The sequence below is a fragment of the Phaenicophaeus curvirostris genome, chromosome 5 (assembly GCF_032191515.1).
Source record: "Phaenicophaeus curvirostris isolate KB17595 chromosome 5, BPBGC_Pcur_1.0, whole genome shotgun sequence".
NCBI lineage: Eukaryota > Metazoa > Chordata > Aves > Cuculiformes > Cuculidae > Phaenicophaeus > Phaenicophaeus curvirostris.
The window spans coordinates 56501992-56516239 of NC_091396.1; the positions used below are offsets into that span (position 1 = coordinate 56501992).

The following is a 14248-nucleotide window of genomic DNA, read 5'->3' on the forward strand; positions in this document are numbered from 1 at the left end:
GGGGTTGGCAGGGTGAGCAACAAGTAAAGAAGCAGAGCTCCTCCAGGGGCTGGCAAAACGGCCCTGTGGTCTGAAAGGGAAGCAAACACGTTGTATGTGGTTGGATTTATTTCTGGGCTTCGCTAAATGTATACACGATAAGCAGGTAATAATCTATGGGGGTCTGGGTAGAGGTTTAGGGTCAGCTATGTGGATTAGCAAAGCCACGGATGATTCCTTGGGAAGGGCATAGGGAATTTTTGTTGATGTTCCCATCAACATCAATAGAGGGGTTTTCCTCTATCAGAAGAAGGAAAGAAGGACTGGGAGGAGACATCTTATATGCAGCCACCTGCAAGAGCAAACTGGCAAACAAGTGTGCAAGGCTGTCTTCTGGGGTTAATAAGTGCAACAGGGAACGACCCCTTCAGAGCCAGCATTACCCTACAAGGCACCGCCCCCTGGGATTTTTCAGGCAGAGAGGCAGTGGGAGCAGCAGCTCTGGCGCAGCGTTGCAGGGATTACTTATTCACTCTATTCCTGGAACAGCTCCAGGCTTCCTGTCTCTGCCTCCAGTGTACAAATTCATCAACTACCCACAACACTCGCAATCCCAAGGGGCAAGAGAAGACAGTAAGAAGGTGATTCATATTGCAAATCACACTGTTTCCGAAGGACCTGTGAGGCTCTGGAGAGACCTAATTGGTATCCTCTGTTCTTCTACCTCTCTAACACATAATTAGAGTAATTAAGGCAGCAGTCTCAGTCTGGATGGATTTCATTGCCGGGGCCATTGGAGGTAAATACATAAAGTTGTGCTTGTTGACGGAAGCAAATTCCTGTGTTTCCTTCTTGTTCAGCTAACGGGCAGGTCTCAATGGCACAGCTGAGAGTCTTTTGGTGGGGGCTGGTTGTTTTAAGTGCATTCTTCTTTTTTAAGTGGAAAATGTCATCAAAGTAAGTTCACAGAGCTATTGGAGAGGCAGCGCTGCAATTTGGTCGGCTGAGGTCATTACCCTGCAATCTCTTCCAGTCTGATTGCAGTGGGACAGGTCAAAGCTCTAATAGGAAGAGACAAATTGGAATTCGTTGCCTCTAGATACATACTGCCTAGTATTGGCCAGACAGCAAAACCTCACATGTCTGGTGCCTGAGGGTCCTGGCAGGCTGTCAGATTATGGCTCTGGGGGGCTGAGGATGTGATTTGTGAGATGGGAGAGGCATGCTTTTTCACTGTGAAGAAGGTCTGAAAGAATGACTTTTGCATTATCTTAGGTTAAGATGTATTTACAGCTGTGATGATAATTTCAGTGCAGGCTTGCTACGTAGCAGGCTTTGGTCTGAGAGGAAGTAGGTCAGCTGTATGTGAAAGAAGTAAAAGGAGAAAAGCGTGATTTAACTATAGACATTTTTAGAGCAGGTATTGCTCAAACACAGCTTTGTTTTAAACAACAAATATAGCAACTTGTCTCATTTCTTTACTGAAATCTTTTCAGATTTAGCAGTGTCAAACACAAAGACAAGAGCCTTGGGGTTGCTGTTGCCAGAAAGGCCAGGTAAACTTGCCAGATAGGCCAGGTAAACCTGCCAGATGGCTGAGATGCCCAGCCTAAGCCTGCATGCTAGAGCACACTTTGAAACCTGCTGAAATTTAGCAGGTTCCCTTATCAGGAGCAGCCTGTGGTGCCGGTGCAGATTTTAAACTACCTGGTGCTGACTTTAAAGTACCCAGTGGAAATAGGAGCTCTGTTCTGGCGCTGGAAACAGGACATCCATCTGGAAGGATTCACCAAACCTCTTCTCAGACGTCAGTTAATGGCTGGGCTCAGCTCAGTGGGGTTGCAACTGTTGTGTTCACTGCTTGGACTCATTTGCTTTTGTTGGCACAGTTGTAGTTGAACTGCTTAAGGATAAACTATTTTCTGCGAGGGAATGTGGAGACCTGAAAACACCATTTTCAAAGACCGTTCCTCTCAGCCTTCTGGCCCTGCTCTCATGGGAGGTTGTGGTTTGTGCAGTGTCCTCCTGTCTGGGTGCCAGCATTGTGTGCCACCCTGCCACGCTGCAAGCCTCTCCTGTGAGCACCCTACAAACAGGCTCAGCCTAGGCAGATGCAGGCTGGGAGCTCCATCTGGGATCAGAAATGTTTTTGCTTGTTTTAACACTCTTACAACTCTTCACCTACCCCAGGGTGTCAGGGAGTAAGATTTTCCATCCTGCCATCTGTGTCCAGCTCAGGCCTTTCCTAAAAGAGATAATGCAACTTTTCACTGGCAGACAGGGGTGTTTTCTGGTGTGTTGTTCCTTGGTGTGAGCTTGCACAAAGACACGTGTGAAGCAACTGGCCGTGGCTTCAGGGCTATGGTCCCTGCCCCAAAGGGGGACAGCTTCCAGGAGAGAGACAGCTTTCTTGCAAGAACAGGGATGTTTTTGGTGTTGAGCTTATTTCATGGCTTGTGTTTATTAGATCTGAAGCAGTTTTCACCTTCCGAAGAAGGATACAATCCCAGCTGAAGTGCATCGAACAACTCAAGAGGCAACAAAGATAATAGAGGAATTTCTGTTTAGTAAATTAAATTCTTGTGACCTTGATCTGTTTTCAGAGTGCTCTGGAGAAAGCATGGTTTATGTGCCTCTGTAAAACAGCAGAGATGCTGCCCTTTCAAATCCCATGGAATGATCCAGCCTGGCTCAGGTATATGCATAAATATTGTGGATCTCCTCTGAGCTTCTGTGGCCATGGGACAAGCTCAGCATCTTCAGCCCAGGAAACAGTGACATGCTGTGACTCTGGGTGGAACGAAAATGAGAGAAACATGCTTAGTGACTGTGAAAACTTTCAGAAACCACCAAATGGGACTGGCTGTCCTCAACAGCAGCTCATCTAGAAGGATGTCCTTCCTGGCCAATAAAGCAGAGCAGGAGATTGAATTAGAGACTTCCTGAGGTTCCTTCCAACTTGAATTTCCAGTGATCTTGTGTGCGTTTTCTAGCCCTGATACAGCAGCAGCATGGGCCACAGCAGTTTATGGGTATTGACAATTAAGGCAATTGATGACTAGAGGAGAACTTGGCTCTTGTGCCAGACACGAAGATTTGGGAACGGGAAGGTGAGGCTCATCTAGTGGTGGTCTGCAGCATGTCCAAGCTTCTCTACATCCTGCTGCAAGGTTACACACTAGTTACATGTGGAAGGGTCGATAAAATAGTCCACCTACGGAAGGAACGTACTGTCTCCTTGTCCTTACAGCTAAAGCAGCTCCTACTGGCTACTGCCAGGGTCATGGTACTGGATGGAGTTCAGTTTGTTTAGGATATGGGACACTGCTTATGCTAACAGCTTTTTGCAAAGTATAGCTCTTTGGAAGTTGCCGTCTACCCATCCAGAGCATGGACCGTGATGACTGTGTCTCCCTGGGTCTCAGCCAGGGGTTGGAGCTGTTACAGCCCAGTGGGCTCTGAATGACTGCCCCTTGCTCTCTGCTGATTGCTGTTGCTGTGGCCACCCTGCCAGGATCTCTGTTTGAATTGCTTGATCTAAGTGGCCTGATTCATCAAGAGGCTGTGAGTAATCTAGTTTTGTCCCTGCAGGATGTGTGCATGTTTGTGCAGGGGATGCTGCAACCTCTGCACAATATCTTTGAACATCTCAGGTAAAATAGGCATGAAAAATGGCTCACTACAACCCAAGAAAGATCATTCACTTGATTTTGCCATTTATTTTTGTCACGCCTGGTGTTAATCAGCAGGAGTCCCCCAGGGTCCCTCTCCCATATGCATTCTATACATTGCTGGTCTTGTTTGATTCTGCTGTGCAAACAGGGCACGTGGGGGTCATGCTATCTTTGTCCGAGGCTATTTATATTGCATGACATTGTGCAGAGCCCTTCTTTCCCAGCCTTTGATGGACTTGGCTGAGCTCCTCAGCTCTGACAACTTAACTGTTCTAGTACTTTGGCTATTAGGGAGCACAGTTCATTGTGAGTTGTGGTGTTTTGGAGGTTTGGGGTGCAAGCAGTGAAAAATTTACCCCTATGGACTCCTCCTAAGTGGAGATGTTTGATCTTTACCTGACCCAAGGTGAGTGTGAGCCTTTACAACTGAGAAACAATGGGAAATAGGCTAGTTTGCAGCAAACCTGCTTTATTTTGCCTATGTTGCTGCTATCTCTGCATCTTATTCTGTCAAAAGGGCAGTTTCTCCAGAGGCAAGGACACTTCCTGTCTAGCACTGACCCAAATCAGCCTTGGTACCTGGCATGTATGAGACGAGGCTCCTACCTTTCTGAGCTAGTGAAGCAAGCCAGGGCTTAACTGTGCAAGGCACATGGTGCCCCTCAATCACTTGTTTCTGGTCAGCCAGCATCTGCTGTCTCTGAGGTTCAGGAAGTCTGAAACTGATGTGATGCCAAGTCCTCCTGGCCAGAATGGGGTGCTTAGGAGCCTCTGAGGTCAGCACTGTTGCACTGACACTGACTTATACGCTGCTCTTCCCTGGCTGGCAGGCTTCGTGTTTGCAGTCTGCCTCTGGCCAATGACCGGGAGTCTGGGACAGTGCAGGTGTCCCTGAATAACTGTGGATTGTCACCCTGACTGGATCAAAGGCATCGCTCCTTTGAGCTGTATTACTCTGCTGGAGTATTACTCCTTGCCATCTCTCCTCCAGCTTGATCTCATTTTGGTTTTGAAATCCAGAAGGTGGATTCTTGGCCCATTTTACATCTTCATTGCAATTTATCTGGTGGCAGATTTGACAGAGGTTTTGCAGAACAAAACTCATTTTTCTTCAAGGAAGATGCTATTGTTTGTTTTCTTCTGAGTAATGCATGTGGGGATTGTCTCCCCATGACCTGCACCAGCAGCTGCTCCTTTTTTCCAAAGTGTAGAATTGCTTTCCAGAACTCCCAAGCAGCCATGTAATCACAGGTGAACATGCCTAGTGAAATGTTGACAGTGATTAATAAATTCTTAAGTAACGTTTTTTTAATGAAAGACTCAATGAGAGGCAGTTTCCAGGTCAGGAGCCTTCAGACATACATGGTTACCTGTGGATGCCTGGTTCCTGAAGGGCTCATCCTACACATTTCTGAACTCGATCTCTATGTAAATAATTCACACAGATACAGCTCTGTTGTCTCCTAGCCTGAGTTCCTCTCTGATGACTTGACAGTTGATGTACTGGGAGGTAGTTAGCTGATCAGCCCCTTGACCAAGACAAGCCTATGTCAGAAGTCTTTCACTCTCCTTACCTGCTACTAAGGCAGTAACTTTGTACCATAGGATTAATGCATGTCCAACTCCAGAGGCTCTTTTAAGGCCTTGAGATGAGCCTGGGTGATGATAGAACACTGACAACACTCTCCGGCGTGTCAGACATGCTGTCACTGCACATGTTGGGAGTTGTCGTCAGCTGGCGTGCAGGGTGTGCTGCTGAGTGCACCGGCTTTGTGCATACCCAGCACTAATCTATCGTTGCCCCTTAATCCTGCTAAATCCAGAGTGGCAGAGGGTGGGTGGTCTCAATCCAGAGCAATGTTGCTGGCTGTGTTCTGTCCTGGTGTCACACCAGTCTGCCAGGGCTCCAAGCATCCTTTGCTTTTGCTCCTTGCTCTGCTTTTGCAGCACTTTGGTGCATGTAGGAAGTGCACTTCAGAGGCTCAGTCCAGCATGGGGCAGTGGACTTTAATGCCCAGTGAGTTCCTCACCCAGAGCTCTAGATGTGCTCTGTAAGGTTCAGCCAGGGGGTGTCCAGACCCTGGGGTGCAGGAGGCAGCAGGAGTACCTCTGCTGTCTTCAAGACAGAATGCTGAGAATGTGTAATGTGTGAGGACCACCCCTTTTTTATGGATGTTTCTGTGTTTATCCTAGTCTCTGCTTGCATCATAGTGTTCTTCCTCCTGATAAGTTTCCCACGATGCTCTGATTCCTATTCTGAGCATGCCTTGATCAGTCAGAGAAATCTGTGCATTTTGCTATGTCATTCTTGGCTCAACTCTCATTGCTGGAGCTTGAGAAAGTCTGGTGCTGAGCATAGTAGAGCTCTGAGGCTGCATTTTTCTGCCATTCCCCTAATAACTTCCTGCGATGACGTGATGTGCACTGTTAACCATCTCCAACACGCTCTCTGTTCCAGGTGGCCTAAGCACAGCAGTGGGTTATCCGCTGGACACAGTGAAGGTACTTGTTGAAGCTTTATTTCTTGACTACAGATGGAAGACAAACAGGCCCTTTTGCTTCCCCCTTTCCCTCCCCTTATTAGAAAACTAGTCCCATGATAATGCTTTCATCTTTGTTGCATCAGCATATTTCACTTTATTTGGTTGTGTTGTTTTTCTCTTAATAGAAAAGTAAACTGTTTGGGGATGCTATTTTATGTCTAATTAACTAGTTTGCTGCTATGACATTTGTTGATATTTTTTTAAATCTGATGCCCGCATTTTAAAATTGCCACTGTGTTCCTAGGTGAGAATTCAGACTGAGAGGCATTACAATGGGATTTGGCACTGCATTCAGGAAACATACAGGACAGAAAAAGTAGGTAATTTTCATCCAAATTGCTGGTATTGGTTACGGATGACTTCTTTCAGAGAGGCAGAGCTGCCTCTGTCAGCCTGGGGAGGGTAGGCAGCAGCTTCACACAACAATTGGTTGGAAGAAGGGTTGGGATGATATTTAGTTGTGTTGGTGAGCTAGTGGTGGGAGCAAGTTTTCGCAATGTATGGCCAGTGTTTTTGAGCAAATATTTCTCCACGCCATTCCCTCTTAAAATATTCTTTTTCCTCTGTTTCCAACTAGGTTTGGGGATTTTACAAAGGTGTGTCTGCATCAGTCCTTGCAGTGTCGGCAATTTCTTCTGTTTCCTTCGGCACATATAAAAACTTCCTTTGTACCATCTGCAAGCTGCGATATGGAGCTGCAGACGCAAAACCATCCAGGTTGGATGTTTCTCTTGCTGGAGCTGCCGCTGGTGCCGCCCGGGTAGGTAAACAGTGGAAAGAGAAAGCACAACAAAAGCTCTTGTTCACAAACATAGGAGACTGGAAAAGCAGTGAATGTTTATGTCTGGGAGGCCCCAGGGGAGCCTTCAACAAGCCTGGAAGGTTTATTTTCTCAAGAGGTCATGCTCTGCCTGTGCTGCCCCATCTCCTGTCAGCTCCAGGGCTTGGCTGAATCCTGCCCAGAAGCTTATGCCAGATTTGGGTTAGAGTGCCAAAATACTTAAGAACACGCTATTAATAATAACATGGACCTTGGCAGCAGATGCAGAAAAAAAGAAGAAAAGCAACCTGGGCAACAAACTTTCCCAGTGGCTCTGATGGTAGGTTTATGTAAGACACATGTAACTCAGCATGTTAGAGCACTGGCCAGGGGCTTGACAGTGGCTGCACAAGCCCAGGCACTGCTGTGGAAATGGGCAGTACACAGTGTTGCTTTGCAGGACTCAAAACTCAACAGGGCATCACTGACAAGTGATGCTGCCTGGCAATAGTGCATGATGCCAGGATAGGGAGGTGAGGCTGAATTCAGCAGCAGTTTCCCGCAAGCAGAGCATTTCTGTGAGCACCTGCAGGTGCCGTGAATGTGGCAGAGCTTGCCCCAGCACCCCAATGTTGTGCTGGGCAGAACTGCATGCTCAGTCACAGGCAATCCTCTTACTGAGCAGTCCAGATGGTCGGGGTTTCTAGGTGTTTCTTAGTAGGCAACAACTCTACTTAACACAGGTTAGTTTTTAAAGTCCTTATGTCCTTGGTTCCAAAGACAGATACATACAAGAGGCTTCATGTATGCTACCCCATAGGTGAGGATTTCCTCTTTCCATACCTATCTGGTTTAGTAATTGTTATGGATATTTAATATTCCTGTTGATTTCTGTCTTAACCTTCCACTCCACACAATGCAACTTGCATGCGTGTCTCACTGCTGCTGGCTGGGATTTAGCACAGATAGAGGGGAGGAGGCTGGAACTCGCTGGCTTTAGGTAATAATACTACCTGAAAAGATGGGAGACAAGGAATTTCCAGTAGGGGGCTTGAAACACTGTTTAAATACAAAGGGTTAAAATACTGTCCAATGATGTTACAGGTTATATTGATGAACCCCAGTGAAGTGGCTAAAGTTCGCATGCAGACACAGAGGAACCCACATCCTTCTGTTTCATATCCCCAGCCTGTTTCCAAGCCAAAGTACCATGGATCTCTGCACTGTCTCAAGTTGATTGCCAAGGAGGAAGGCTTTGGGGGTCTCTACAAGGGCTGTTCTGCATTACTCTGCAGGGATTGTTCCTCTTCTGCAATATATTTCCTTACCTATTCTGCTCTTTGTGACTGGCTCACACCAGCTGGGAAAAATAAACCAGGTAGGTACTGGAAAGAATCTGGCATTACCTGGAAAAATGGCTTATTTAGTACCACGCTAAAAGTGAAATCAGGCTTTCATCAAACACCACCCAGTATCTATAAAACCTCAGCCAGATCTGGTTCTTACACGGGGTTGCTGTGTGTTTGCCTCCTGGCATCATGGGGACACTTTTAGCCTTCCAATGTGGGTGCCAGCAGCCTTTGTGCAAGGCCTTCACTGGCATGACCTTGTCCCTCAGCAGCTCTTCTCTTCCTACAGGAGAGGTGTTTATGGCACACTCTGGTGTCTCAAATGCAGTGTGAAATCCTCTTAATGCATAAATAGGATGTGTAACTAGAAATGAAACACAGACAAATGTCCCATGAGCCATCATAGAGCACAGCCAGAGTCAGTCCAGAGCTTGAAAACAAAGTCCAGGTGTAGAATGTAAAGACATTTAAGTTTCCTGGTTGTGATTTGGATCCAGAAAACAACTATGCACTTTGAGAAAAGATCAAATAGTGACATTCAGCAAAGAGCATCTTCCTGTGAATTATAAAAATAATCTGATCCAGCTGGAGGAGGGTGCGAGTGCTCTTAGGCTGCATCACATGTAGTTTGTGTAAAGTTAAAATAAATGCTGCCTCTGCATAAGCCAGTATGACGTATGTAAAAATGAGTAAGCTGTGAAATTGAGAGGCCAACATAAGTTTGTTTGACATGACTGAAAACTCACAACTGCAAGAGGTGAAAAAAATAACTGCTGAAAAACGTGAAAGTTAACCAAGTTAGTTAACAAATCTGCAATGCTTGTAGCTGTATCAGTGCAAAGCTCGAGGTGACTACTCCTCCTTTCACTCCTGCAGGTTTCCTGGTTGTGCTGCTTTCTGGTGGTTTTGCTGGAGTCCTGGCCTGGGGATTAGCTACTCCCATGGATGTCATCAAATCACGGATGCAAACAGATGAATCGGACCAGCACAAGTACAGAGGCCTTGTCCACTGTGCTCGGGAAAGTGTGAGAAAGGAGGGTGCGAAAGTGCTTTTCAAAGGGCTGGGCTTGAACTGCATCCGTGCCTTTCCTGTGAACATGGTGGTGTTTGTGACATATGAAGCTGTACTGAGATTTACAGAACATTATACAAACAAAAAATAGCTTGTGCCAATCTGTTCAGAGGTGTGTTTCTTGTTTAGCTGTTTTTTTGTAACACAGCATCCATGAACAACTGCTTGATGCTGTCTCCTTTGAGGGAGTGCATAAGAAGCATGGGCATTTCAGCACAAGCTGGATGACTGACAGTTTTGTTTTATTTTTATAGGATTACAAACTCATCAGGGAGTCTTGAACTTAACTACAACCTCCCTTTTATCTCTTAATGTATCTAGACTGTAGCTACTGCTTAGACCCTTGAAACATTTAAGATATTTATGTTCTAAAAAGCTGCAAGTCTGATCAGAGTTTTTTCGTAAAGGAGTCAATTTGTTTTCTGCTGGCACAGCAAATGATCTTCACAACCAAGGCAAGAGCTGGGGGTAGTTTGTGTAAGATTTCACATTATCCAGTGTGTGCCCTTTACATGTAATGCCTGTATTGCATTCCCTGGGAAACTTACAAAATTGTGCTTCAGGCTGCAAAGTTTCCTTCCCAGATATAATTTTCCCAGAATACAATTATATCTCTTTGGTAGCAGCTGAAATATTGATTTCCCTGCTTTTTCCTGTCATTATTTAAGGAGTGGCAGACGCGACCCCTTTACATAATTGTGTTCATGGCTTCGTTGAAAGTGAAACCAGGCATGGATTCCCATAAACCATGTGATTTTCTGTCTGTGTTATCCCAAACTGTACAGTATCTGTCCCTTTCCAGAGGCTGATGACGGCTTTCTGGAGCTTGGCAAAGCTTTGGAGGCAATCTGATCTCTTCTTGCGAAGAGAGTAGGAATAGATTCAAAACCTCTTTGCTTCTAAGAGGAAAATCTTCCATAAAAATCTGTGCACTGGGAAGGTTAGACAAGCTAAAGGAGAACTGCAATGTTGAGGAGTATAATAGAATATAATTAAGATTTACTCTCACTTTAAACTACAGTGTTAGGAGCAGCCTCATGTATTTTTCTGTCAAAGCTATATTTTGATAGAATTTCTGACTTTCCTAACAAGTATTTCTTTTTCACAAATGTACAAAGGTTCATTCACATGTCAGTTTAAAAACACAACACCCACACTATTGCTTCAGAAATACTTCAATTTGCTCACCCCGTCTCCAGCGCAGCATGGCTGGTTTCTATCTCTGTTCTAATCCCTGGATGCTGACATCTGGTGCAAACTGGATCGAGCCGCTGACAGATTCTGTTGAAAATGCAATTTTTTGGAGGGAGAGAGGAAGACTGTATTTCTAATGTAGTTCCTACCCTGAACAGGGTTGATGCCCTTCTGGTCCACAGACATTTTTACCAGTTGATGATAGCATTGCCTTGAATACACTGACAAAATTTTGCAGCAGACATTACTTGTTAGCTACTCTGGGCATAAAAAAGGGTCTTGTACTAAAAGAACACGTTTAAAAATTTCAAATGCTACTAGGAAAATAGCACTTCTCTTTCCCACTCCAGAGCAGTAAAAGCTCCAGAACTGTCCTCCCAAAATCGAAGCCTTCAATTGGCTTTTTAAACACAGTCACAGCCATCGTGTCAAACTACCATCATAATTTTTCTCTCAAGAGTCTATCCAGCTCCCCCGGTTGATGTAAGGGCAGGGTTAAAACACCAGGCAGGTGCAGCATTTGTCACCTCAAAGGGGAGCGAAATGGAAGACCCAGTGCTGAACAGGATTCTCTCCAGAAGTGCTTATGCCTCAGCAACCTACCACCTGCAGTTACATCTTGGGTCATCAGCACCAACTTCCTTTAGTCAGAAAGTTTTTATAACAGAAGGTTTAATTAAATCATCTTAATTGTCTACTACCCTCATATCTTTCTTCAAGGGAGGCATTTGACTGAGTGCTGTCCCAGCTGGGTAGTGATTTACCACGCCTCTGCCTGGATGTTTTCTGCAATCCAACTCCTCTATGCTGTACAATTCTCGGCTGACTGTGTTCTCAGGCCTCCAAACAGAGATGTAAAAAAAAATGCCTGTAAATCAGACTAAACAAACATTTATTGTCAGGCAGTGTTGATACCATCCAAGGTCGGCCATGGTTTGGAAATAAAGTAGCTCAGCTTTCCTGATAGGCTCATACATTCAGATAATGAAAAAATGTCTCCTTCTGTGGGTGTAACTGAAGTCCAACTGATTTCAAGAAACAGGAATCACAGCTGAATTGTAAAAATGAGTGGGAACAACTGCAGAAGTCAGTGCGAGCAGGTAAGAACCGTAAGCCTCAGGATATACAGCAACATATAAAAGCAGGTTCTTATGTGGCCTGACCAAATGCTATACAAGAGGTAAGTTGTACCTCCAGGCAGTATATTTCAGCCATGTAACTGCTTTGCAATCCAAATTGTTCACAGGCCTTTACTGGAAAAAATATATACACACTGTATGGGTGACAACCTGCCTCAGAGCAAGAACTCATAGCTAATTCACACTGATAAAAATTACCAGCAGCTGCAGAAATTGACTGTGTAACTACTATGAACACAAGTAGGAACCAGTTTTTGTTTAATGACACATTGTACCTATTATGTACTTCGCTACATACACACCAAGCTGGGTGTTTGGCTTCTGGATTTCAGAACTTAACTGTTTTATTCTCTGTTTTCACTACTTTGATCTTCATCTATTCTGATAATCCCAGAACTGCTTATTCTGATAAGTTATATTCCCAGCTAGCTGAAGGTCAGCTAACAGAATGAAGACACCACATTTGCTGTGCCGATTATTTGGTCTATGCTGCTTTAAGGACTGCAGCTTTTTTGTATAGATCACTCCTTTCAGTGAAAATGTTAGTGTCCTTGAAAAAACCCAGAATTTTCTTTAGAAGGCACATTCTGCTTCATGTTTTCATGTTGCTGATAATTTCTGTTTTCTCTTACAGTGGTTATGAATACCCACCAGCATACCTATTGGTGATGCAGAAAAACAATGCAAAACTATTCAGAATCTGTGCTCTTCAGAGAATAGCAATTGTGGAGTATCATGTTGCCACTTAAGCACCAGACTTTATGACAAACCCACTGAAGGGTCACTGTATGCAGGTCACACTGACCATTGCCTATTTCTGAACAGGTTGCTGTATGCTGGGTAATGCGACATCCAGTCTTGCTTGCAACCAGTTTAATCTTTGGAAAACTGACCCTTATTAGCTTGATTTTGGAGCAATCTGAAATCTACGTCGCAGGACTGGATAGAGGGGGTTATAAGGCACCCTATTTCACTACTTGAAAGGCACTGGCCGTCAAAATAAGGACCAGCTCCATTAGATGATAAATCAACATCTAAAAGGGTGGGAAGAGAGGTAAAAAATAGCTTAAGTGTAAACTAAGCCTTTTAAAAATTAAAAAAAAAAAAAAGCTTGATGCACTTCTACTTATATTTTTATTACAGTGAGGTGAACAAAGTAGGAACAAATGGAGGAAAATGTACTGAACATGGTCTGATAACATTCTTGGCCTTGACTTTTAAATACCTCTGCAACGTGAATTGTAATTACAACAGATTTAGAGGAGTCTTGGCAAATTCCTAAGGAACTGTATCATTTCAGAAGCATGTTTATAAGAAACTCATAGAGTACTTGATTAAGGTGCTTGCTCAGTAAACAAATACTACATAATTTTGCTATCACTTTCCTTTCTGAAAACAGATTTTAATTGTTGTGTTCTACAATTAATCCACATTCTTGGTTAGAATAGAACACACTACTGTTTCTCCTACAACATAGTTCCCTTTCCTGAATAAATCTTGCAGGACAGATATACTTATAATATTTTAAAGAAGAAATGTGCATTCTGACTGTGTAAAAGCCCTTTAAAAGTAAATTTAAGTCTTATATTTTATGTATAGCTTAAAGATGATGAAAAGGGGACTGCAAGAACAGGAAGGTTACCATTAAAGTCTAAAGTAAGCAAGAATTAGTTTATTTGCCATGGGATTAAAGAAGCTATTTTTGTTTTCTAAGAATTGCTCCACCACCTTAAAAAAAGCCAAGAGTTTAACAGTTTCTACTGTCTGTTAAACTCTTGTTAACACTGACATACTAGGGTTACTGAAAGTCACTGGTAAACATTCATTAGAATCATAGAATAACCAGGTTGGAAGAGACCCACCGGATCATGGAGTCCAACCATTCCTATCAAACACTAAACCATGCCCCTTAGCACCTCATCCACCCGTGCTTTAAACACCTCCAGGGAAGGTGACTCAACCACCTCCCTGGGTAGCCTGTTCCAGTGCCCAATGACCTTTTCCATGAAAAATTTTTTCCTAATGTCCAGCCTAAATCTCCCCTGGCGGAGCTTGAGGCCATTCCCTCTTGTCCTGTCCCCTGTCACTTGGGAGAAGAGGCCAGCACCCTCCTCTCTACAACCTCCTTTCAGGTAGTTGTAGAGAGCAATGAGAAAAAAGAACATGAAGGAACTGCATAACCTTGTGATAACCTCCTCCTTCCAGAGGCAGTCAGACCAGTTAAACAGCTACAGAAACAAAAGTACAGTGAGATTTCTGTGACTTGCCCCGGGTCAAAGAGGAAGACCACAGCAAAACCAGTCTGATTTTCTTTCTTCCGCGTTCAGTTCACAGATCTCCATTCTTTCTGTGTTGATCCCAGGCCTAAGTCACTGTGCAATCTACTTTGTAATATTCACTATCTTTTCCTGTACAGCATGTTCGCAGAAGCCCACAAGGACACTCAGTCCAAAAAAACAAGGTACGCAGGACAAAAGAAAATGAAGCTACTCAGCAGTAGTTTGAGATAGTACCAACATATCTAAAACAATTTATAAA

At 44.2% G+C, this 14248-nt stretch overlaps 1 protein-coding gene across 2 annotated transcripts; it reads left to right on the forward strand.

The window, feature by feature from the left end:
• Window positions 1-510: 510 nt before the first annotated feature.
• On the forward strand, window positions 511-10171 carry SLC25A47 (solute carrier family 25 member 47). Of its 2 annotated transcripts, none has more exons than XM_069857072.1 (6): window positions 511-778; window positions 6112-6155; window positions 6441-6512; window positions 6774-6956; window positions 8145-8334; window positions 9182-10171. In XM_069857072.1, the coding sequence occupies exons 1-6, from the start codon at window positions 751-753 to the stop codon at window positions 9466-9468; spliced, it is 804 nt and encodes a 267-aa protein (XP_069713173.1). In that variant the 5' UTR covers window positions 511-750; the 3' UTR covers window positions 9469-10171. The 2 variants fall into 2 exon arrangements, with proteins under 2 accessions (XP_069713173.1, XP_069713172.1); XM_069857071.1 differs by having other exon boundaries at window positions 516-778; window positions 8061-8334.
• Window positions 10172-14248: the final 4077 nt, after the last annotated feature.

Bases quoted from the DNA above. Each gene is read 5' to 3' on its own strand.
- SLC25A47 (XM_069857071.1), top strand. From the start codon at position 751: ATGGATTTCATTGCCGGGGCCATTGGAG. The intron at 6,156-6,440 runs GTACTTGTTGAA...CTGTGTTCCTAG, and splicing joins ATCCGCTGGACACAGTGAAG to GTGAGAATTCAGACTGAGAG. The intron at 6,513-6,773 runs GTAGGTAATTTT...GTTTCCAACTAG, and splicing joins AAACATACAGGACAGAAAAA to GTTTGGGGATTTTACAAAGG.